We start from the raw sequence: 26,451 nt of genomic DNA, 5'->3' as shown, positions 1-26,451 counted from the left end.
CTGAGATGTAGAATGTCAAGTCCAGGCAGGAGGGGTGATGTTTTTCAGCCTTCAGTTCTGCGAAATTTTCCAAAATAACTTTCTAATTAAGTCTAATTGCCTTCAATTTCTCATTCTCCTTAATCTTTTGAAACTCTAATTCTGGGCAATTCCTTTTCTCCCTCAGTGAAGATGCACACAAAACAATCACTTAGCCTCTCTTCCAATTCTCCATTCCCCACTACCAGCAGAATCAGAAGAATTTATAATGGATCCATGTTCGTCTTAGCCAAAAGTTCCCTTATCACATACCTACAGAAGATTTTGCAGTCGTCTTAAAATGTTTTCTGCTAGATCACTTTCATAATCTAGTCTCCCTTTCTTTATTAATTTTGTGATCCTCCTTTGCCATATTCTAAAATTCTCCCAATCTTTGGCAACTTTACCAGCTTTTTCTTTTATGTATTGGAACACAATTATAAATTATGAAAATTGGGAAGTGCAATAGTTCAGATATCACTGGGTTGAAAAGGTTTCTAATCATGTGATTTATTTGAAAAAGTCAAGAAAGAATCAAGGAAAGCTGTTTTTTTTTGCCATTTACTGGAAAAGTAAATAAATTCATTGAGAAAGATAACCATAAGCTTTTAAAAGTGAATTAAGAAATCACTTTATGGTCTCAATTGCTAGACAAACAGATTGAGTTTTGGAAGAGGCTGAAGATTTCTAGCAGCAGCCTCTGGACTTTTGCTTTCAATGCAGCCACATGTCAATATTAGATGCGAGTCCCTTCAAGGGCTAACCAGAGCAGCTCCAGAGTTGAAAGAGTTAGGTTCTCCCCCACCAGGAATTGGTCTCTGGACAGGGAAAGGATCCATAATAAAAAGGTGGAATTGTTTGGTGTGTTAAACTACATATATTTATAATAAAATTGCTGTAAATCTTGGAAATTGCTGCCTAATTCAACAGAAGAATATCAGTCTATTAGGCATCAGATTGGGAAGATGGAAAAGAACTTCTAACTGTAAATAGCAAATTCTGCATCTCTTGAGAAGTGGAAGTTGGAAGGAACCAGGGAATTGTTGGAGAGCTTGCAAAGAAAGGAACTCTCTCTCGAAACATTTTTGAAAGCTTCAACTTTAAGGATTCATAACTATTTCTAGGAGAATCTGAAATTTGGTTCAAAGATCTTCTATTGCACTGCAACCAACAATTGGACTGTAATGACAGTAAATCAAAGGAACTGTGAGAATCCATTCTACCTTCTGCACCCAAATCCTTCACTTACAAATATGTTGTTTCGCTTTTGCTTATTTTATCCCACTCATAATACTGCTGCAGAACTTTATTGTTTTTATTGGTGTGTGAACATGTGTGAACGTGGGATAAAGGAAAATACAGTTTAACCCTGCAAATGAACTTAAACTGATAACTGGTTTTGCCACTTGTTCTAAGATTATACTTTTGTCTTTACTAAATGTACAAATTTTCAGTTAAACGAAGAAACCTGTGAAAGTATCTTTTGTTCTAGATAATAGTATTGAGGAGAAACAAATTTGACCATTTTGATAATTAAATAAAACATCCACACTTTAACATTCACAGCTCATGGAGGATTCACAGCACCGTGGGTGGTACGGTGGCTCAGTGATTAGCAATGCTGCCTCAGAGCCAGGGACCTGGGTTCAATTCCAGCCTTGGGTGACTGTTTGTGTGGAGTTTGCATGTTCTCCCCGTGTCAGTGTGGTCACTGGGTGCTCCAGTTTTCTCTCTCAGTCCAAAGATGTGCAGGTTAGGTAGATTTGCCATGTTAAACTGCCAACGGTATCCATGGATGTGCAGGCTAGTTTCTTTTTTATATTAGATTCCCTACAGTATGGAAACAGGTCCACACCAACGCTCCGAATGGATTAGATATAGTAAATGCAGGGTTACAGGGATAGGGTGGGAGCTGGATCTGGGTGGAATGGTCTTCACAGCGTTCATGTGGACTCGACGGGCTGAATAGCCTCTTTCCGCACAGTTAGGGATCCTATGACTGGGCTTGATTTTCCAATGCACTCCTCCTGCCAGAGTCATAGCATAATCTTATACAGTAGAATAGGGTGGTTTCAAGGTTTTCTCCTTTTTAGATTCAATAATTTGATGTTATTACAAGGTTGCTCTGGTGAAAAAGATTAAAAAGGTTGTTTCTATTCTAAATGTTGCGAAAATGATAAAATTAGTTGTGCAGGAGCCCCTTCAGCCACAAAAATGAGCCAAAACCTGCAGGATATATGGCCTGTTAGGATACTGGTCCAAAACAAAACCAATTGCTTTGTAATATATGCATTCTGTCATCATTCTAAAAACCATATAGCCAGCAAACTTTGCTTGAATTTACAGGTCAGAACTTACAGATGTTTATACTCCATTCGAACCTCCGCGTACTCTTCTCCATCTCACCCTATCGGGATATTCTATTCTTTTCTCCCTCAAGCTCTCTCCTATGCTATGCATCAATACTCAGTGCGGTAGCAAATCCCACATTCACACATGACAATCAACAGTATCATTTTTCCTATATTTTTAATTGGTTTCACAGTAACCATATTACATTTATGACCCTTAATAGACTCCTGCACAAGTAGAGAAATTTTCTCTATGTCTAATCTATCAAATCCCTTCGTTATCCATCAGGCCACACTTCAGCCTTCTCTTTAAAGGAAGACAACAGATTCTATTTAATTTTTCTTGATCACTATCATCTCAATTATGGTATTATAATTTTAAATCTTGACAGCATCTTCTCCAACAGCGTTTTTGCTAGATGGAGGCCAGAATTGTGCATAGTACTAAGCTCTCACTAAAGTACTATACAAATTTAACAATTTGTTTGCTTTTCACTCTGTTCCTCTAACATAATTCTTTGAAAGTAGAGTTGCAGGTAGACAGGGTAGTGAAGAAAGCATTTGGCATGCACATCTTTATTGGTCAATTCACTGAGTTTAGGAGTTAGGATGTCATGTTGTGGCAGTACAGGACATTAGTTACGCCACTTTTAGAATACTGCCTTCAATTCTGGTCTCCCTGCTACAGGAAGGATGTTGTGAAACTTGAAAGAGTTCAGAAAAGATTTTCAAGGATGCTGTTGGAACGGTGGGTTTGAGCTATAGGGAGACTGAATAAGCTGGGGCTACTTTCTTTGGAGTGTCAGAGGCTTAGAGATGATCTTTTCAAAGTGTATAAAATCATGAAGAGAATGAATAGCCAAGGTATTTTTTTTGGGTGGGGAGTCCAAAACTAGAGGGCATAGGTTAAGGTGGAAAAAAAAAGGACCTGAGAGGCAATCTTTTCGCACAGAGAGTGGCGCAATATGGAACGACCTGTCAGAGGACGTGATGGAGGAGTGTACAATTACAATATTTATAAGGCATCTGGAATGGGCTAGCTGGGCTAGATACATGGTCAGTGTGGACAAGTTGGACTGAAGGGTCTGTCTCCCTGCTTTACAACTATGACTTGAACCGCAGTGCTTTGTTCATCATTTTACATATAAGTAACATCAGAAGTATAAGAACTCGGAGGGGTAGGCAATTCAGTGTCTTGAGCCTGCTCTGCCAATTAATACAATCACGGCTGATCTCATCTTGGCTTCAACTCCACTTTCCTGCCTGCTCCCCATAACCCTTTTACCTATTACTAATTAAAAATTGTTTTTCCTTCTATGATTTATTTTGTCCTGGCATCCACTGCACTCTGGGGTTGTGAATTCCAAAGCTTCATCCTCCAATGCAAGAAATAACTCCTTCTCAACTACGTTTTAAATTTGTCATCCCTTACCCTACAATTATGACTTCTAGATTGTCCCACAAGGGGAAATATCCACTGTCTACTTTGTCTGCACCCTTTGACATTTGTACACCTTAATTAAATCTTTTCTCATTCTTCTAAACTTCTTGCAAGTATAAACTGAAACTGCTGAATCTCTCCTCATAAAACAAGCCCTTCATCTCTAGAATGAGCCAATCTTCGCTGAACTGCCTCCAATATCCCTTCTCAAGTAGGGGAACAAAACTGTAAGCTGCAGCCCAGATGTGGTCTCAACCAATGCCTTGTACAGTTTCAACAATACTTCCCGAATTTTATAGTCTATTCCTTTAATAATAAATGCTAAAATTCCATTTGCCATTCTTATTACCTCCTGTACCTGTGACTAGCTTTCTGTGATTCACGCACAAAGACACCAGATCCCTCTGCATCAAAGCATTTTGAAGTTTATTTCCATTTAGATAATAAATTGCCTTTCAATTCTTCCAACCAGATGGATCACTTCACATTTATCCACATTAAATTCCACCTGGCAAATTTTGGTCTATTCACCTGATTTATCAATATCCATTTGTAAATTTCTTATTACATTCAACATATTTTCGTGCCATCTGTAAAGCTGGCTACATTACATTCTACTTCTGGATCCAAGTCATTAACATAGATTGCAAATAATTGAGACCTGAGGACTGAATCCGGTGACACCCAACTAGTTACAGCTCATCAACCACAAAAAGACCCATTTATCCTGACTGTCTGCTTTCCTCTGCCAATCCTCTATCCATGCTAAGATGTTATCCCTAAGCCCGTGTGATCTTACCTTGTTTATTAACCTTTCAACCGCCTTCTGGAAGCTATTTATATTTTCCAGATCTCCATTATCTACTTTGTTTGTTATATCTTCAATGCACCCTAGCAAATTAGTTATACATGATTTAGGCTGTATAAAACCATGCTGACTCTGATGGATTTTGCTTTCACTTTCCATTTCATTATATTATATGAGCATTTTTCCAATCCACTGAAACTTTTCCAGAATCCAGGGAATTTTGGATTATTATAACCAATGCATTCACTGTCCCTGCTGCCACATCCTTTAATACCATGGGATATAAGCTGTAAGGCTCTGGGGACTTGTTTTCCTTTAATCCTAATAGATTGCTTAGTCCTTTCTCCCTCCCCAAGTGATGGCAATTGCTTTAAGTTTCCCCCTTTTCTATAACCTTTGCATTACCTGTTACTATTAGGATGGTGTCCCCTCCTCCTTGAAGCTGAGCCAAAATATTGGTTTAGTGTCTATACCATTTTTATGTTTTGCATTATTAACTCATCAATCACATCCTCTAAGGGACCAACATTCACTTTAGCTACTCTTTCCTACTTCATACTTGCTAAGCAACCTGACAAACTATAGTAGACTGACACACAATGCCTTTCCAGTTTGAATAAAAGGAAATACCTGGAAACCTATATTAAAATAACTCTAACTTTTGGCACACTTCACATCATTATCGAATCATTAAGACTGGCTTGTTTTTGAAAACAAACAGCTAATAACATTTGAAGATTATTCCAAAGATTTCTTAGCTTTAAGAATACCATCTTACACAGAGCTGAATCCAGACTTGTATATACTTTTATACTAACAGCAGGGTTTGTTTTTCTTACAGAGCTATAGAACTACCTTTCAGAATAAGAAATAGCAGTGAAAAGTACAAACATATGCATTAATATTTGCAAGGCTCAGATCTGCAATTTAGATCTGCAATAAAGTTACCAATAAATGCATTTAATAAGCACACAAAAAAAAATTGAATTCCTTTCATCTTTGGGTTATTAAGCTGTTCTCCACATTTGCTCACATTTTCTTAAATCCTAATGCTTGATACCAGGTCTCATATCAGGCTGTTAATATGCCACTAAATCATTACATGAAACACAAGTTGATTGTTGCCTCCTCAAATGCTCTTACCTTCCTCCCGCACACATTTCAGCTCTACTCGGATTTTCTGTAAGGCATCTTCTAGCTCCATGTTTCGACATCTCTCCTTATCTAAGGCTACTTTCAGGTCATTGTACTGCATGGGAATCTGGACAGGCAGAGAAGGGTCTTCACGCCGGCGCCCAAATAAACTCTGCTGACAAGAAACAGATGTAGTCTTTACTACAAATGCAGTATTTCTTAGCTATGCTAAGAAACTAAATTTTCACAACTCTATGATTTCATTGATGATTTAGGATAATTTACCTAATCAAATGCACCACCAGAGTTCATGATCAGAAAAAAAGCAGACTCTCAGAAACTGCTTTATCATCGCATCTCAGTCACAGGGGCTGTGCAATGGGATAACACGTTTGAGTGAAAATAGCCCACTCTTTTAAGATCTCCCTGAAATACATCTAAATTTAGGCTAGCTGTAGTTTTACTCTCCCCACATAATATTGAAGAGTTCAGCACGTATCCTGTCAAACAAAATTAATTTTGTATCCAGACAAGTAAACATTCAAGTAACCCAAACTGTATATATCAAGGTTAAGACAACAAAGCCCAGCAGCTTACTCAATAAATTTTGAACCAGCATGATTGTGTAGGTGTTGTGAATGGAATTAAAATGTTGACTTTACATTGACATTTAACTACCTTTTTCTTTTTAATTGGTGGATCCATCTTTGATTGTAGGAAATCAATCAATTTAGACTGTTGTGTGATAGTACCTTCCAGCTTCACTCTATCATGGGAGAATACCATCTGTGGAGATAAAATGGCAGATATTGAATTGAGGCTTCGATTTTAACAAGTACTGTAAATTTTCGGCCTATTCATCAAGAACAAGTCTCTGCAGATCTCACTCCATATTACAAACAAGGTTATTCAATTAACTTCCTGCTGGATGACATGCAGATTTTGGCTCAAAAACGTCTGAGGTGATGTTGCAACTACTCCTACAGGTGTATACACACTTTAGGACAGAAATGAAAAACTGCAGATCTTTAAATTCCAAAATCACACTTAACAAGGTAATGATAACAGAACTAAAGTCTGGAAATGCTGAACAAACTCAGCAGATCTGGCAGCATCTGTTGAGAGAGTTAATGCTTCAAGTCCAACATGCTCTTCTTCAGAAGAGGTTTTGAACGAGTCATATCAACCTCAAACAATCTGTTTCTCTGTCTACAGATGCTGCCAGACCTACTGGGTTTCGCCAGTATTGTCCTTTTTTTTCCAGATTACCTCTTCCCCCATCCCAATCCCCACTCTGCCACTTAAGAATACAGATCTGAATTCCATTGGTACTTGTGCACAAGAACATTATCTGATTGGTGGATTTGTAAATTAGAGCGCTGTGCCATCAGTGGCATACCTGCTGTTGCCACCTCTACCATTCTGGAGTTGTGCAAGATGTCGAGTGTATCACTCATAAATGACCCAATCAAGGCCCTTAAGTGGGCGTTTCAATCGTGTCCATCCTCCCACCCCATCTGGTCCAACATGACCACCATCCAAAAGCTGAACAGAAGGACAAAGCCAAAATTGTGAAGTCTTATGTTCTTACTTTTAGCCACAGAGTAGTGTTGAGTAAATTATTATTACATTTTCATGAAACATTTTCAGTACAAGTTGCAGAAACAGGTGTGAAATCTCATTAATTTAATAAATTTCTTTGACTAACCTTTTCCCAACAGGTGCTGGTGCACTATAGCAAATGCCAAGTTTATAAACTCAAGTGCATCTTAACCACTGGACATCAGAATTTAATCCTTTCAGTCATACTGGTCTATGCTGAAGACCGTACTTCTGTGCTTTAGCTACTATATAGGACAAAGTCAATAGTTTCCGCCTCTATTTGTTTTTAACTGTTTTTATGTGCCTTCTGTCAGTCACCACACACTAAGAGCGATCCAATTTTCTATTTCATTAACTCTCACCTGCATGTTTGCAATCTGGTATTCCAAATCACTCTGCTCAGTCTTCAATAGGTCAGCCTGGTCCAGGGCTTCCTGCAGTCCTTGAGTCAAGCGGAAGATATGTGTTTTATGCATATCTAGCTGCTGCTGCAGTTTAGTTTGCTAAGAAAAATGAAGAATCAGAAGTTTTGGAACATATGACTATATGTAGGTAGATGAAAGAACATTAACTAATCAAACCAAAACCAAATCTCAATCCCAAAAGGTCTCTCAGTGTTAACAATTCTTGCAAATACGGAACTATCAAGGTGTTTTAATTCCTGCTCAGTATTAGGTACAGCAGACTAGATGCTATGTTCCATGAGTTATTAACAGAAGTAAAAATGCTCATCCTGTACTTTTAATTGGTGTGCTGCCATAGACACAGGCTGTACTGCCTTTAAAAGACACCCTTCTCCTTTAACCTTCCATACCAAATCTTATTTTGTTACTCCATCAAAGTATTAAAATTTCAGATGCAGCATCAAACAGCACCAACACAAATGTAAATCCCAGCATCCAAATAAATCAAGAATTTTACATAAAAAAAAACATTTTATTGAGGAATGATCTGCTATTTTGAATGATCTGATATTTGCACTACCTCCTCGATCAGTCTGTGTTTCAGTTCTCGCTCAGTTTCTAATTTCTGCTGAAGGCCGCGTGCATTCATCTCCAGCATAGTATGCTTTTTCTCCAGGTCACTCAGCTGTAAATGAGAATGGATTAAAAACCATTCAAGTGAAAAATATTGCATTTCTAATTAACAATATACTGCATCAATAATATTGTGCATTCAAGAAAGATAACTAATTCTATCATTAAAGCTAATTAACTTTCAAAATAAGTGCCAAATTAAGAACTATGTACTGATATATCATGTGGCCATTCTTTCTGAGGGGACAATGTCAGGTCCTGAGAGTTAAGGCAGGGTATCAGGTCCTAGGTGGGGTGGGAGGAATTATTTAGTTTGATGGCAGAGGATTGGCAAGTCCCAGGCAGACAGGTGGTCTGGGGACAGTAATGGGTCTGCGAGATGTGGTGAGTTGATGGGGTCAGTTACACAGAAGTTAGATAGTCTAGGCTTTTAATTATCTAACTTTTGCTAGGTAGCAATTTGCTTAACTGCAATGGAACTCTCTAAATTCTCCAAGTTAGACAGATATGTTGAAGACTCCAGGCATAAGTCTATTGGAATATTCAAATTTTCAGGTCTTTCCTTCAGTCTGATATGTTGGGAATTCCACAGGGTCCAAACACACAAATCCCACATGTGATGCAGAAATAATGTTCCCTTCCCATTATCAACTAAACCTCAATGTTATCTAGGTCTTGCTGCATATAGACATGGGCTGCTTTGGCACCTATGGAGTTGGGAACATTGCTGAACGTTGTGCAGTCAGACTTTCTAACTGTATAATGGAGCGAAGATCCCTTATAAAGCAGCTGAAGGTGATTGCGTCTCAGATACTATCCCAACGAACTCATCCAGTGGCCAGATGGGGCGGAGATGATTGACATCAAATAACATCTTCCTTTGACTCCAACAGGTGAAGAATTCTCTCTCGCTAATTCCTACTGACACCGGTTTTGGTAGAGCTCCTTGATGTCAAATGCTGTCTGGATGCCAATGGCAGTCTCTCTCACATCAATTCTGGGGTTCAGTTCTTTTGGCTATATTTAGACCAAGGCTTTAACGAAATCAGAAGTTGGGTGATCCTGGCAAAACCCAAACTGAGCACGAATAAGCAGATTATTAGAGTGTATTTAATAGCACTCTCAAAATCCATCCAATCACTTGGTTGACAATTGACAGCAGACTGCTAGGGCAGTAACTGCCTGGATTGGATATATGTAAGCAATTTTCCTTATATAATGAAAAAGACATTTGATATGCTTGCCTTTATTGGTCAGTGTATTGGGTATAGGAATTGGGAGGTCATATTGGGGCTGTACAGGACATTGGGTTAGGCCACATTTGGAATACTGTGTGCAATTCTGGTCTCCCAGCTATAGGAAAGATGTTGTGAAACTTGAAAGGGTGCAGAAAAGATTTACAAGGATGTTGGAGGGTTTGAGCTATATGGAGAGGCTGAATAGACTGGGGCTATTTTCCCTGGGGTGTCAGAGACTAAAGGGTGACCTTATAGAGGTCTATAAAATCATGAGGGGCATGGATAGGATAAATGGACAAGGTCTTTTCGCCAGGGTGGGGGAGTCCAAAACTAGACAGCATAGGTTTAAGGTGAGAGGGGAAAGATTTAAAAGGGACCTAAGAGGGGGTGCGTGGATGGAGTGAGCTGCTAGAAGAAGTGGAGGCGGCTGGTACAATGAAAACATTCAAAAGGCATCTGGATGGGTATATTAATAGGAAGGGTTTAGAGGGATATGGGCCAAATGCTGGAAAATGGGACTAGGTGTATTTCTGATATCTGGTTGGCATGGATGAGTTGAACCAAAGGGTCCTGTTTGAATGCTGTGCATCTCTATGACTCTATGTTTTATGGCCAGTGAAGCTGGGTACCAAACATTTCAAAAGGTCCTGGCATGGGAAGTAAACCCAGATTTTCTGGCTCAGACATAGAAATGCTTCTATGTAATTCTATGCAAATATTAAATGATGACATCTGATGTCTTTTCTTGCTCTACCTACATGCCCAGAAGAGGGAGCTACAATGCATTAGTGCTGTGAAGATGAAGCCAGTTACGTCCACAGTAAGCCACTCTTTATCATATTCTATTTAAATGGAATATTTAATAAGTCTTTGTTCAAATTTCAAATAATTAATATGACTTTCAAAAAGCATTATATTGGAACATTCAACTTCCATGTTAAGTATCTTTCTTCATTTTATTGTTTCACCATCATGTGCAACATTATGTTCTGCTTCCAATGTTAGATGCAGCATTTGTAGATAACTTGAAAGGGAAGAATACTGCAATTTAAGTTCAAGTGTGTATATATTAAAACAAGAGATATTAAAATCATTTGCAGCAAATACCAATTACAAGTTGAAATGAGAGAATTTCCTTAAAATTTTATATAAAACCAACTGGGGAGGATGGCAAGAGGAACCAAGAAGAACATTCATAGGTTTCTTAATCTCATTATGATTCATTGGTTTATGAGAATACAATCATTCCTACTAAATAAAAAACACTAAGTCTTAAATAGTATGTTAAGATAAAATCTACAATGTATTTAAAGCTCAAAATACTTTTCAAGAAGCTGACCACATCTTAGTGCATGAAAACATACTATAGTAGTGCTGGTTGTTTTTTAATTCCTTAAGTGTTTGCATTTCTGACAGAACCACTTATGCAAATATGTAATGAAACACACTAATGTAATGAGTCAGTAACGAGGTGATGCTTCAGATCTGGAGCTTGACAGATTAATTTATTCAATTGTGAAATCTTATTTTCCTTAGAGTAGCATCCTATTTCATATTATTGAATAGAATCTCTGTAATGCAAGACGAAAAATAGGTGTTACCACTGAGCTTGTTTGATAACTTAATCAATCTTTTCCTTCATATCAAGCCAGCACATTCACATGAACATGTATATTTGGACTACAACAAATCTTCCCCAAACTCCAACAGTATTCAAGGTGTCACTTTCTACTGTGAGATATTATTGTTAGGCTTATGATGTAAGTTATAGGACAGCTAGAAAATAATGAGACAAAACAAATTTCATTTAACCATCTTTTTTTTTGTAGAGGGTATGCAAGTTTCTCTTTCAAAGGACAACGGAGGAAGTAATCAGCCTATTTACAACATTACACATGGCTGACAAATTTTCAGTGAAGGGTGGGGGCAGAAAGATCATAAAAAAGTGTTGCTGGAAAAGCGCAGCAGGTCAGGCAGCATCCAAGGAGAAGGGGAAATCGATGTTTCGAGCCTAAGCTCTCCATCAGCGAAACGTCGATTCTCCTGCTCCTTGGATGCTGCTGGACCTGCTGCGATTTTCCAGCAACACACTTTTAAGCTCTAATCTCTAGCATCTGCAGTCCTCACTTTCTCCTGGGGGCAGAAAGAGGGCAGGGATAACGAAGAAAACTTCAATGCTTAATTTAAGCACCAAATTAAGTACCCAAATTTCTAATGTTGACCTAAATAATATCACAGCCCAGGTGGACTGCACATTGATATCAGCTAGAGCTCTGATCATGTCAACTAATATCTGAGAAAGAAACACTCGAGTAGCCAGAGAGAGATAGCTGTTGTGTAGGTAAAGGCAGAAATTTAGATGCTGCTTCCACTACCAAATCTCTTTCAATGTCTTGTGATGAAATCTATGTTTTGTTCTCATTTTGTTTCATTGGACATAAGTTGGATAGTTTCAAAGTCAAAATTTATTCAAATATGCATGGATCTTTTTAAAACAAAAAAAAGAGTTTTACTCCTGCAACAAGGCTATGTTCCTGCCTATCTGGCTTTTTCTCTATCATTATGTCTCTCTCCGTTCCCATTATCAGAGTTCTTGAAGTTCTGTCTTCTCTCCTACAAAACCCCTGCTTCAGATCAAAGATTTTCTTCACTCATCCTCCAATCCTCTCAATTTTTTGGATGATACTGCTTTATTTCCAGTCAACACATATTCAATGCTCGCAAATTCCTGAATACTCAAAGTAATGAAAACTTTGTTTCTGCCAAATCTAACCAATAGTCAGCTCATTTCCTGCAAGTTAAGGCTGCTCGGAGTTCACTTACTGAGATACTTACTCTTCAAGGAAGAGTGTGTCGCTGGAAAAGCGCAGCTGATCAGGCAGCATCTGAGGAGCAGGAGAATCGATGTTTAGAGCATAACCTCTCCATCAGCTCCTTATCTTTCTACCACACTTATTCTTCCTTATCACAGAATGAAACTCCAACATCGGCAAAGCTGACTCCAAAAGCCTGTGTGCACTTTCATCACTTGAATAAGGGAGTTGCATAACTCAAGGTCACTCTATAAGAGCTCCTAGACCAGATAGAAAGGAAAAGCTTGTGGGCGAAGGTGACCCTCCTCTCACTCATCTTTACTTGAATTTATTTCATTGAGAAGTTACTGTCCTTCTCAGTTTCATATGAATGTTCTCAAGGGCTGTTGTGACACAGTGGTAGAGTCCCTATCTCTGGGCCACAGGACCTGGGTTCAAGTCCCATCTGTTTCAGAGGTGTGTCATAGCATGTTGAACAGATGGATTGAAACAATCTACATTAATGTTGCTTCTAAGCTGTCAAAACAACATCCCCCAAATGGCTTTCTCTCTCTCTCTCTACATTTAAAAAGATTCCTCATATACTCTTCACAGCTTCATGACTTCAAAACTGTAGAGCTGTTTATCACTGTCTTCCATCCCTCCGACCACACACTTTCAACTGTCAAAGCTTAGTGTCACTTAACCATTACCTCAATCACCAAATACTTTTCATCTACTTTCCAACTTGCATTTGTTACAGTGACCTTACTCCTAGGTTTTGCTTCTTTTTTTTCAGAAACAATTTATTCTACCATTATATTTGTCTTCTAAAGATATTAAATATTTTCACAACTGCATTCTGTCACAGTGTCAAGACTATGAAATAAATCACCATAAACAAATGTGTCAATTGAAAAGCCAACCGTTTAGGCAAAGTCTCCTATTGAAGCACTGACAAAATATACCACAAAGTAGAAAGAATGCACATCATGAGCACCACAACTGACAGATTAATTTTCTGATTGTTGATACCAATAAGAAGTATCAAGTAATCCACCAGTCACATTTACCTGTTTATCTAAGATTATGTGTACTTTGCCTAGGAATCAGACCTTAACAAATGCATTATACTGCCACTAAACCAAAAAATCCCCAGGTTTGAAAGTAAACACAGATGTAAATTTTCAGCCAAAACTAACCGTATCAGAAAGGCTTTCTGCCTTCAACTTCTGCTCTTTCAAAGAATGTTGTAAGGTTAGGATCTCGGCCTTATGTTCTTTCACAGCCAATTCTATAGCTTGTCGGGATTCATTGCCACGTTGGTCTGCTCGCATTCTGTGGAATTAAAAAGATGATAAAACAATAAAGACCTCAAGACAACAGCTACTTTCACAAATTCACCAGATCAATACCCTTGTATTGAGAAGACTGCACAGAATAAACACCTTCAGAAATTAATAATCTTGACAGGGTAGGTGACACAACTGGCCTCAGAGTTTACGTATTGGCAGTAACACATGCAGTCTCTTCAGAGTTGATTTAGATATCCTGGTAATTGCTTATTCTCCATCTAGTACATAATGCCATAGGAGTGGACTTCTGTGTATGATGATCCCAAATTATCTAAAACTTATTCTTTGGGCACCAGAGAGGCTGGCAACCTGTCACCAAGTCACCTTTTATTTACACATGGAAAGTCCTTGACTTGGGCACAGCCACATCAGAGTCAACACCCAGAGTGCCAGAACCTCTGACACTTCTGTTTACAACTGTCAGCTAGGGCTCCCTGATTGGACCAGATTAACAGCCCCAATCAGGGGACTCACATCCTGTAAAGTCCAGCTGGCTGATCTCATTACAATCGCTATTTCCCTCTCTGAGTCCAAGGTCATAGGTTGGTTTTTTTTCTTGGAGAACTTGGGGCATTTTAGCACCAGATCAGGTTCCTCTGACTTAACATCTGATATCGGTGGCGTGTAACACACAGGAGCTAGTGTCTTGGATGAGGAACGCCTCAGTAGAAATTCACTCTCTCCCTCCGCTGGCAAAGGCATTGATGCAGCTACATGGATCATGTCCATCTCAAATTCAGAAGTCTCATCAACACTTGAAACATGCGAATTCACGGATTCCAGCATCCTTTCAGATTGTTCCAAGGAATAGGGCATGTTTTGCTCCCTCACTGTTTGCATGTTCGTGGCTTCCATATGGTACATGTGCTTGTTCAGGATTGCTGCACTAATCGAAAATTTGTACGTCACTGGTCCTGGCCTCATGTCAACCATGTACTGTTCCCATGTAGGGCTATTTGTGTGATCATTACACCAAACTTCATTCCTTATAGGAAACTGTCTCTCTGGCTTGTCGGATTGTGTCCAACAGTGGTATTCCTGATGCCCTGGTCTGGGAAGATCAGATTTAATCTGATTTGGAGTCTTCTACCCTTTAGCAACATTGCCAATGCTAACTCTGAAGTTGCATATGGGGTGGACCTATAATCAAATAGGAACTGGAACAGTTTGGCATTTAGTGAAGCTGTAGGCTGTTTCTTCAAGCCTACCTTCAAAAGTTTGGACTGCAGTTTCTGCCAGGCCAAAGGATGATGGATGATATGGAGCTGTCCTTATAATGTCGTATCCAATTCAACTTTACAAAATACTCAAATCCCCCGCTGGTAAACAATGACCAACACTTCTGGGAGCCCATGTTTTCAAAAAGATGCATGCAGTTTTTCTATTGTCGTCTCCATGTTTGACAAATGGACTCTTTGCAAGTCCAACAACTGAGTGGACATTTACAAGGACGAAGAACATTGAGCCTACGAAAGGACCTGCATAGTAAACGTGCAACTGAATCCAGGGTTTACCCACCCATTCCCATGAATGTGGGGAAGCTGCTGGAGGTAATTTTTGTCCTCGTTGGCACTCCGAGCACTGCCCGCCAGGCACCACGAGATATAACTTCTTGCCAACATCTTTGTTTTGTAGACCCCTGGTTGACCCCGATACAGTTCAACCAGAATCTGGTGGCAATCTTTGCTCAGGACAATCACTCTTGCTCCCCTGCTGCGATCTGGTGTCTCCAGGTCCAGAAAAAGATTCAATTCTGATTGGAACAGCCCTTTGGTTTCCCGCATCACCACTAGTTGATTCAGTTTTGCAAGGACTGGATCTATCTGCATCCAAAGTCTGCTATTGTCAGGTGTGGCTAGAGGTGTGTCCAGAAAATTTAAAACCATTACAGACTCTTCCATTGGTGGTACCACTGGTGGTGTACCTACCAAGGGAGGCAGCTTAATGCATCTACATTTGTTATTTGGCCTCCCAGTCAGTGTTCTGAGTTGCAATTACACTGCTGAATTTGGCCTGATGCTATGGGGTGCACTGCCTTGTCCTTTTTAAACAGACCCAGCAGGTGTTGGTGATAAAGCTTTGGTGGAAATTCCAGACTTCAAATATGATTGCCAATCCCTCTCTCTCTATCTGGGCATATTTATACTTTGCATTAGCCCAAGTCCTGGATGTTCCTCTCCATTGGGACAGCTATGAGCTGATACCACCCGATGTTGCATGGTGAGGATCACATATCAATACCAGATCTCTCTTGGGCTCAGAGTGTGCCAACACCTTAGATGACTGCTGTTTCTTCACTTCATTGAAAGCTATTTCCAAGGCTGACCATTTTTTAGAAGTTGATGCAAAGTGCCCAGGAGAGAGGCAGATTATGTATGAACTTTATGTAATAATTTACCAGCCCAAGAAATGAGCCAAGCTCCTGGAGAAATGTGGGAGCCAGGGCATCTTTGATCACTCTCAACTTATCTTCCAACAGCTGTAATACAGTCTTGTCGATTCTGTAGCTAAGTAGGTCACTTGGAGTGCCTGGAACACACATCTCTCTCGTCTTGGGCATATGCCTGCCTTGGAAAAACATCTAAGGGCAACGTCCAAGTTCTTTAAGTGTTCCTTATTAGTCTTCCCAGTTATTAGCATATCATCTAAACAAATGGTGAGGTAGACCTTGCAAAATGTTCTCCATCATCTGCTGAAAGATTCCACAGGCTGATGATACCCCAAATGGCAGTCTTTTATGTTGATACAAACTCTTATGCAGATTAATTGCAGCATATTTCTAGGAATCCTTATCTAAACACATTTGCAAGTAAACGTGGCTCGTGTCCGGTGTCATGAAGGACAGCACCCCTGTTTGTGTAAAAATCCTCTATCCAAGGGATTTGGTAATTACCCAGCTGCAAAAAACAGTTTACCATTTGTTTAAATCCCTATAATGGAGAATTGACCATCAAAATTGGTATGACAGTCCATTCTGCAAATTGGACTGGTTTGATAATTCCTTCACTTTCCAGCCTTCTGATTTCTGCCTCTAATTGCACTTGGCAAGTCTTGCAAAATTGTGGAATTACTTCCTGGTCAACATGCATGGGGGCCTTGGCTCCTCTGATAGTCCCTAGACCTTCCTGGAAAACATTCAGGTATTTAATTAGGATTCACTTAGGTAGCCATTTTCTAACTGAAAAATGTTGAGCCAATTGAGGTGAATCTCTCTCAACCAATTTCACTCTATCAAGCTTAGGTCCAAGCCTTTTCTTACAAGCATTGGTAACTGAACCAGCTGATTTTTATAAGAGACCAGAACTGAAGTGTACTCTTAATTTATAAAGGTATAGCTTCTAAGCCTAGCCGAGGTCTTCTGCAAACTTAAGGGTTGAAGCCCAGAGCAAATTTTGTTTAAAAACTGGTTCTGCAATTACTGATACAGCTATGCAGATACCAACCTCCAAATGGACTGGAAGAACATTTAGTCAGATGTTTATTTTGTTTGGTTCTGATTCGGATGTTGCTAAGCAATTTAACTGTTCCATGCCAATCGTTGGCGGACTTTCCAAGATGTGCACTCTCCTGGGTACTGGCCTATGAATTCACTTTAGGTCTAGCAGGATTCTTTTTCTATCTAAAATCGACTTACTGACAGCAATTACAATGGATTTCTGGTTCAGATCCTGAAGAAAAATTTAATCCTTTGATTGGGGCTTGGCTTTGTTTTGGAGCTTTGATGTGGGCCAACCTAGAATCTCTCTGTTCAGAATATGTCCTGAGTGAGGCTATGTAATTGCCTTCACTCACCCCCAGCTCCGTTGGACTATCAATTTCCATCAGAATACCCTGCAGTTCACATGCTCAGTTTGCCACATTTTCCCATAATAATCTAGTTGTTGTGTCTGCTTGAAGTCAAGTTGGGCTTCAGCTAGGAGCTTTTGCATAGTTACATCACTAATCCCACATACCAATATACCCAAGCATCTCATCCAGGAATAATATGCCTCTGCCAGTCATCTTAACCTAGTCAAAAGTACTGACACGGATTCCTTTGGTTCTCAAATTGCCGAATAAAAATGATAGTGTCTCAGAATTAAAGGAAGCTTGGGGTTATGTTCCTTAACTAAATTAAGGATGAGATTAGGTCAATTGGCCATGCTAAATTGTCTAAAAATATCTAGGGTGTGCAGGCCAGGTGAATTAGCCATGGTATATGCGGGGTTACAGGGATAGGATAGGGGCCTGGGTCTGGGTGGAAAACTCTTCGGAAGCTTAGTGTAGACTTGATGGGGTGGAATGGTCTGCTTCCACACTATAGGGATTCTTCAATTCTATAAATTCGTCAACTATTGAAAGGTTTCAGTATCTAGTGCCTCAGGAAAAGTTAGGCTCCTTTTTACAGAAAAAGCTGCGGGTCCACAGGTTGTCAGGAGAATTACCCATTGCTTTTCATCTGCCCACTGTCATTTGCCTAGAAATAATGATGTATTCTTTCAACATACTGGGCCAATCTTTGACGGCAGGGTCAAATGAGTCAAGTTTCTCAAATAATGGCATGATGCAAGAATTGCTTCTCCCAAATCAAAGATGGCTGTTGCAAGCGAGTTACTTCAGAAACATGCTTTATTCTCATCGCCACTGCAATAACACTACAGAAGCCGGTATCCCGTCACCAAGTCACCCTTTATTTACACAATGAAAGTCCTTGACTTTGGCACAGCCTCATCAGAGTCAGCATCCAGAGTGTCAGAATGTCTGACCTCTCCTTTTTGTCTATCAGAGTTCCCTGATCGGACCAAATTAACAGCCTCAATGAAATAACTCATATTCTATAATATCCAGCTGGTTGACCTTGTTACAATCTCTACAAGGAACATTTTGGAATTATTGCATTTTACAGGAATCTACTTACAACAGACAATTTAACTTAATTTGATCTTACTTGCATGGAGAAGGTATCTAGTGAGATTATCACTGGACTAGTAATCCAAAGAGCCAGGCAAATAATTTTAGAACATCAATTCAAATCTAATATTTTCCAAGCAACCTGTTCAGAGATGTTATTTTCCACCTCTGAAGCAGATAGAAAAATCTAGAATTGAAGCGAGTCTCAGCTACAGAGACAGTGCAACAACTGTCAAATGCCAGCTGACAAGTGGCTATTAACATTCACACCACTCAAATGATAATCTCCGATGAGGAAAATCAATCATACTATCGATATTTAATGGCATCACTGTCAATGAATTTCCCAATAACACCCTGGGGGTTAGCACCGACCAAACATTGAGTAAGACTAGTCGTATTATTACTGTAGCCACAGAAACAAGTCAGAGGCAAGAAATTTTCTCCAATTTCACAAAGCATGTCCACCACCTACAAGGTAAAAACAATGACTGCAGATGCTGGAAACCAGATTCTGGATTAGTGGTGCTGGAAGAGCACAGCAGTTCAGGCAGCATCCAAGTAGCTTCGAAATCGACATTTCGGGCAAAAGCCCTTCCTCAGGATGAAGGGCTTTTACCTGAAACGTCCATTTCGAAGCTACTTGGATGCTGCCTGAACTGCTGTGCTCTTCCAGCACCACTAATCCACCACATACAAGGGACAAGTCAGGAGTGTGATGACACATTTGCCTGAATGAGTGCAGCTCCGACAACACTCAAGAAGTTCAACATCTTCCAAGAGCAGCAGTGTCTACAAGCAACAAGATGCACAGCATAAACTTAGACAAGCATTTTCCAAATCTATGACTACTACCATCAAGACTTCAGGTACATGGGAATACTACTACTATAAGTTCCCCTCCAAGCTACTCATTATCCGGACTTGGAATACAGCACTGTTCGTTCAGTGTTACTGGGCTGAAATCCTGGAACAGCCTCTCTAACAGCAATGAGAGAGGATCAACATCAAATGGATGTTGATCAATGGTTCCTGGCAGCAGCTCACCACAACCTTCTCAAGGGTAATTAGGGTCAGCACAAACACTGATCAAATTAGCAATGTCCAACCCATGAATACAGTTTTTAAAAAGTTGTTAAGTCATACCCGGTTTACTAATTCCTACAGGAAAGAAAACATGTTATTCTTACCTGGTATGGACTACACATAGCTCTACACCCACAGCAATGTGTCTGACCTTTAACTACCATCCAAAATATCCTAGTAAGTCACGCAATTCAGGGGCATTTAGGAATGGAAAATAAGTACAGGCTTTGTGAACAACGCCCACATCCCACAAAATAATTTTTTTTAAATGTCCATTCTAAGCAATGTCAGCACAAATGATACTAAATGCATGTACATCCATTTTGATTATATAGTAAAATTATATATAGTAAAGCATTAAACTCAGTCATGAAGAAATTTGTTCCTTTTCAATAAAACATTCAGTTGTTTAAATAAGAATTGACACAGGAAGATAAATAGATTTTAATAACTTAGCTTCCAAAAGCTGCATTAGAGCATTTCTTATAATCAATAATGGCCATCATATCAGCCGTGACTTTTCTGCACAATGGGGACTGGATAACTCACAGCAGAGAGTTATACTTGAAACACGACTGGCCACGACAGTCTATTTATAATACTGCAAACAGAATTTGGATTGAAAATGATGAATTTAAATGACTACATTTGCAGGCTGTGTACTGAAGAACGTGGCTTTTTGACAGTTCACATTGTATTTGTGATGATACATTTGTCCTACTACCCAGATGTAGGATCGAGCAAAAATCCCCAATATTGAAAACACTGGGCAAAACCTTGGACTTTTCAAAACCTTTAAAAGGTAAAAGCGACAGCTGGGCTGAGTTCTGTGAAGAATACAAAAACACAATGCACAAAACCAAGATGTCTCGTAGCATTGTTCGGCCAAGAATTGCAACTTCCACTTCCTCCCGAAGAGAACAATTATTTGAAACCAACAGACCCTAGTCTGAGGCAGCTTTTACGCCTTGGGCTACATACCTCTGGTAACAAATAGCCTTCCAAGCGTCTCATCTATAGTCTTGACAACATTTATATAATGCTACCTATTTCAGCATCTATATGCATTCAATGCTCCCCTGTACTGTACACTTCCATTACACAGAATTCCTTCCTACATGACAATACCTGCTCTGCTTTTCCATATCCAGTAGTCTCTTCATTTCTTGGATGCGCCGCTCAAGTTGTGTTTTTTCTTCTTCAAATTCGGCTTTCCAGGTTTCCCACTGCCTTTCTTTCTCAAGAAGCTCATCATTCAATGTCTCCAGGTCCATCACCTGCTCCTCTAGCATTGAGCAGGTTGTCTTCAATGTTTCGATTGTCTTATAGAGAAATGGATTAGAAGAGGTATCATTAAAAGGACTGCACAAGTAAAGAATGTGTCAGATATAATGGAGTGGAAAATACCAAGGTTTCTTCCAGCACTTGAGAAGCTAAACTGAATTTTCACCTCGAGTATACACTTTTTTCTCCCATATATATTTACAGCTGCATCTACTGAAATACACAGTTCTTTTAATTCCAATTTCTCGGTTACGATTTCTGATTATATTCAGACTTTCCACCTTAACACATTACCAGACTAATGGAAATGGACTAATAAATTGGTCATCCTCATAAATATGGTAACTAAGTTAGAACAGGCGTTTGGGGTTAATTAAGTACTTTATTGACTGGGTAGATATAAAGTGGGAAAAAGATAGGCTGGGTAGCTAGAAAGAGCTGAAGACTAAACAATTAATAAACTCTATCCACAAAGAAGGATGTTGTTGTTTCTGTCTCATTGGCTGGTTTGGATCCCAAATGACATTGATAGCAAAGGATGGTTGACCAAAGGTGAAGATTGGAAACTAAGAGCTTGAAGAATTGAAGTTACTTTAGAGAAAAAAAAAGGCTGAAACCAAGGCAAAATGTCAGGATGTGACTTCCCACTAACGATTTGTGAAATTGAATCTAATGAGCACGTACATGGACAGATTACACCTTAACCAAAAAAAAAGCATGGTATGGCCTTGGCATTGTCACTTCTCACTAGAAGGAAACACAGTTGTATTATGGTCAGATCTAGAGGTTTAACCATTTGACACAAATGTTTGGAAACGTAATTAAAATTATTGGCAACATTTAGAAGAAAGATGACCAAATAAATATATAGTCAGACTTTGGCAAATTTAAAAAGGATGATGAATATTCTACAAAAGAACGTAATTTAACAGACAAGATGCAAGATTGCATAAACTCTACTTAAGGATTCCCAATTCAAGACTTTGCTTTAAATTGTTGGGCTATTCCAAGATCTTGAATGTGAATAAAACTGTAATATTAACAAGAGTTAAATTTTCAGGAAAAAATATTTGTAGAACAAATTTCAGAATGCTTCAAAAAATTCCTGATGAATCATTCACTCCCTGCAGTCTTCATGGCTCAAATTTGGCAATAACTCAAAGAATGGAGATTCAATGGTTATGGTAATGTGACAGCACCCAGATTCAGGCCAAAAGGATCAATACAGAAGGAGAAACATAAGTAAAAAAAGAGTGAGGATGGAGTTTCTTCTAGCAATAATAATAGACAACAGGAGTCGGGGATTAAAACAGAAGAATCAACTCCCAAAATTCCCAGGGTATGATCAACAGGGATTTTAGACCCGATTTAAAATACTATCATTCAATGAATTGCCTGAAAGGGAATAACATTTTTTAAAAATTATGCATCATGCAAAGGCTTTAGAAGGAGAAGGTGGCAGTACTGAGCAAGCAGAGGGAATTGTTCTAGTTACAAGAAACTTTAGCTCAATCATGAAAAGCATTCAAATGGAACTGGACATGGAATACAACTACATAATTGCTTTCGTCAGTGGATTTACAGTTTACACAATCCATTAATAAAACCTAACTTCTCTAATTAAAATATTAGGCAGGTGTTATTACTATCCAGAGATAGGCATTTTTCCTTTAAATTCCTAATTATTTTCAAACTACATCAGCAGCTTCCCCCATCTACTCAGAGGTTATAAATCTTATTGATGGATGTGGGAGTAAGAGATAATGTGTATACTAAACTTATATCACATGGCATTAGAAGTTTTTATTTGATTTTATTTCTAATTAATCTATTCATAAATGTTATTACACACCTGAAATATGATTTATGACTATTTGGAAAAACAGTATTTGATTAAAGATAGTTAGCATGGCTTTGTGAGGGGCAGGTTATGCCTCAAGCTTTATATAGAGTTCTTTGAGAACGTGACGAGACAAGTTGATGATGATCGAGCAGTGGATGTGCTATATATGGATTTCAGTAAGGCATTTGATAAGGTTCCCCACTGCAGGTTCATTCAGAAAGTCAGGAGGTAGGGGACACAGGGAAATGTGGCTGTCTGGATACGGAATTACCTGGCCAAAGGGAGACAGCAAGTGGTAGTAGATGGAAAGTATTCCACCTGAGGTCAGTGACCAGTGGTGCCCCATAAGGATCTGGTCTTGGGCCTCTGCTCTTTGTAGTTTTTATAAATGACTTGGATGAAGAAGTGGAAGTGTGAGTTACTAAGTTTGCTGATGACACAAAGGTTGGTGGTGTTGTAGATGGTGTTGAGCGCTGTTGCAGACTAAAACAAGACATTGACATGATGTAGAGCTGGGCTACGAAGTGACAGGTAGAGTTCAACCTGGAGACATTAAAAGTAATTAATTTTGGAAGATCAAATTTGAATGCTGAATACAGGGTTAAAGATAGGATTCTTGATCGTGTGGAGGAACAGTGAAATCTTGGGGTCCATGTACATATATCCCTCAAAAGTTGCCAGCCAAGTTGATAGGGTTGGTAAGAAGGTGTACGGTGTGTTGGCTTTCATAAACAGGGGGATTGAGCCGTGATGTTTTGCCACAGCTCTATAAAACCCTGGTTAGATTACACTTGGAATACTGTGTCCAGTTCTGGTCGCCTCATCAGAGGAAGAACATAGATGCTTTAGACAGTGTGCAGAGGAGATTTACCAGGATGCTGCCTGGATTGGAGGGCTTGTCGTCTGAGGTTGAGTGAGCTCGGGCTTTCAGACTGGAGAGAAGAAGGAAGAGAGGTAACTTGATGGAGGTGTACAAGGTAATGAGAGGCATAGATAGATAGCCAGAGACTTTTCCCCAGGGCAGAAATGGCTGTCATAAGGGGTCATAATTTTAAGGTGATTAGACAAAGTTAAAGGGGAGAAATCAGAGATAGGTTCTTTACGCAGAGAGTGGTGGGTGCGTGGAATGCACGGCCAGTGGTGGTAGCAGCGTCAGACACATTAAGGACATTTAAGCGACTGCTGGACAAGTACATGGATGGCAGTAAATTGAGGGGTGTGCAGGTTAGGTTGATCTTAGATTAAGATAAATGCTGGCCACAATATCGTGGGCTGAAGGGCCTGTACTGTTCTATGTTCTATCTACCTCTGGAGCAGGTGGGACTTGAACTCTGGTCTCTTGATCCAGAGATAGGGGACACTATCACTGCACCACAAAAGCCTTAAGTTTTTATTTGAAAAGAAGCTTGGAAATCTGTTAGAAATGCAAATAGTTAAGCAGATGATTAGGATCAAATGATTAACTAATTGACAGGGTAGATGTAACAGAAAAAATAATGTGACTGGCAGAAAAAAGGAATTGTAAAACTTATAGTTAATAAATATACACAAAAAAAAACCCGTTTGGTTTCTGTCTCAGTGACTGGCTTGGATCAGAACTGAGAAACCTGGAGTATTGAGTCAATACCAAGGTCTCCCAAATACCCATACACAAAAGCTCTGAATCTGATGGTACAATACAGAGATTTTAATTAATAATATATATATATATATTATATATGCATGAATTATATTAAAACCATTTTAAAAATTACTTTAAGTATTATCAGTAGGCCTGATAAAAAGATAGAATATTGAAAAGCACCTTAAGGTAAATTAAACAATAGGTATGCACTAACCTGCTTTTGGTTACTGAGTTGGAGCTCTTGGTCAGAGAGCTCCTGACGCATCCTGCCCATTTCCAGCCGGAGCTGAGCTCGTTCATCTCCAACACAAGACAACTCTTCCAGCTGCTTGGTGAGGTAGTAGTTCTGGTTGTTCAGCTCAGCATTTTCCTGGCTCAACTGATTTAACTGTTCCTCCAGATCTGAAATAACCTATTGCAGAGGCAACACAATCACATACACGTTCCAGTCTTTCATCTGTATGCATGAAATATTTAAAACATGCACTTTGCTATTTAGGCATTCAAATGTATTTGAATAAAATCTAAGCTCTAGATCATTTTAGTGCTAATACTTAACTCAAACATAGTCCCATCATTCTATCTCATCCTAAGTTACAATTACAGTCAGAGTCCATTGGGTAAATAATTGTGACCTATTACCCCTTCTTTCCTTTTTATTGAATGTGAATTGCCAGACCATGAAAAGTCTCAAAATCTGAGCACTCAAAAAAATCCACACATCAAAGCTTGGAAATCTGATCAAAATCCCTTACAGACTGTTCTGTTACCACATGAAACTTCCTCTTCAAAGTTACTTGCGTATATCCTGACCAGTCGACGGAGTTGTAAGCTCAAACAATTAATTAGGAAGAATTTCAACCTCTCTCCTGCTCCCCAAACACACACAATACACCCTTGCTTTGTGAACTTGCTATACGCCATTGTCATCAACATGTGAAACAGAAGCGTACATATGCAATAATGTCCAATGAAGAGAAGAGTTTGGAGCTGTAAAATGGGCAGCTTAAATTTAATCATTGATGATAGAAATGAATAGTGACTGGTCAGTGTTAAGGAGGATACTCTTGGTGGAATTGAAGAGCTTCATAAATTCTTATAATGGTCTACTTATGAGGGTATGCAGTTTTTGGGGAGAACAAAAATAACATGAACAAAGTTCAATTTCCCCAATATCACCTAGCCCCCACATCTCTATGCTCTCCCACCCTCCCATGAATGTCTTCCAAGATTCTGTCTCCTCCAAACACTTCCTAGCCTTTTGTCTCCCTACATCTTTCTAGAGCTTCCCCAGGAGCCTCACATCACTTCTTCCTTTCTGTTTACAGCTGCAGTCTAGTTTCCAAGACCTAAGTGCTTAACCAAACCTGCCTCTCAATCCATCTGGCAGTGGCCAGGAAGGAGATTTCAAAAATAGAAATAAAACCATTGAACTAATTCTTTTAAGTTTTCCCAGCTCCAAAAATGTCTCCCATTTTTATTCAATCTAGCAATCAAACATCAACACTGCAATGATAATTGTAGGGATATTGTGGAGAAAAAAAGACTGTAGGAACCAAAAGAAATTGCGTATCCTCGTGAGGCTGTAAATGAAGTTCATCACTGTACCACAAATATGCACCCCAACATTGACCAGTCATTACACGTTTCCAATTCTAATGGTAAAAGCCAGACTAAATTCATGCTGACCAATATACAGCACAGAAACATTCCAGCTTCACTAAATCATATGTTTACACTTTTGCACTTCTATTTTACGCAGGGATGAAGGAAGATGTAGCAGGAACTTGAAAATACTTGGATGCAATGTGACATTTTAAAAAAAAAAGTAATTTTTCTAGCTTCAGCTTAATGGGTTGTCTCTTTAAATCCAGTCACAGTACACTGTTAAAAGTAAGCCCTAAATAAAATTCACATCACCCAACTAAACAAATACAAATACATTTTA

At 39.1% G+C, this 26,451-nt stretch overlaps 1 protein-coding gene across 9 annotated transcripts in view; it reads right to left on the bottom strand.

Annotated features, from left to right (window-relative positions):
• The window catches only part of LOC140487859 (citron Rho-interacting kinase-like), a 221,205-nt gene that overhangs the window by 56,278 nt on the left and 138,476 nt on the right, over positions 1-26,451 (bottom strand). For 7 of the 9 annotated variants that reach the window (XM_072587208.1, XM_072587209.1, XM_072587211.1 and 4 more), the window contains 7 exons: positions 24,718-24,915; positions 20,881-21,074; positions 13,624-13,759; positions 8,339-8,443; positions 7,717-7,857; positions 6,431-6,538; positions 5,762-5,927 (listed from right to left, as the gene is read on the bottom strand). In XM_072587208.1, coding sequence (XP_072443309.1) covers positions 5,762-5,927; positions 6,431-6,538; positions 7,717-7,857; positions 8,339-8,443; positions 13,624-13,759; positions 20,881-21,074; positions 24,718-24,915 — 1,048 coding nt within the window. The remainder of the gene's footprint in view (positions 1-5,761; positions 5,928-6,430; positions 6,539-7,716; positions 7,858-8,338; positions 8,444-13,623; positions 13,760-20,880; positions 21,075-24,717; positions 24,916-26,451) is intronic. The other 2 variants (XM_072587210.1, XM_072587212.1) reach the window with 1 other exon arrangement.

This window comes from Chiloscyllium punctatum, chromosome 17 (assembly GCF_047496795.1).
Source record: "Chiloscyllium punctatum isolate Juve2018m chromosome 17, sChiPun1.3, whole genome shotgun sequence".
Lineage (NCBI taxonomy): Eukaryota > Metazoa > Chordata > Chondrichthyes > Orectolobiformes > Hemiscylliidae > Chiloscyllium > Chiloscyllium punctatum.
This window is presented reverse-complemented; position numbering and strand designations above follow the sequence as displayed.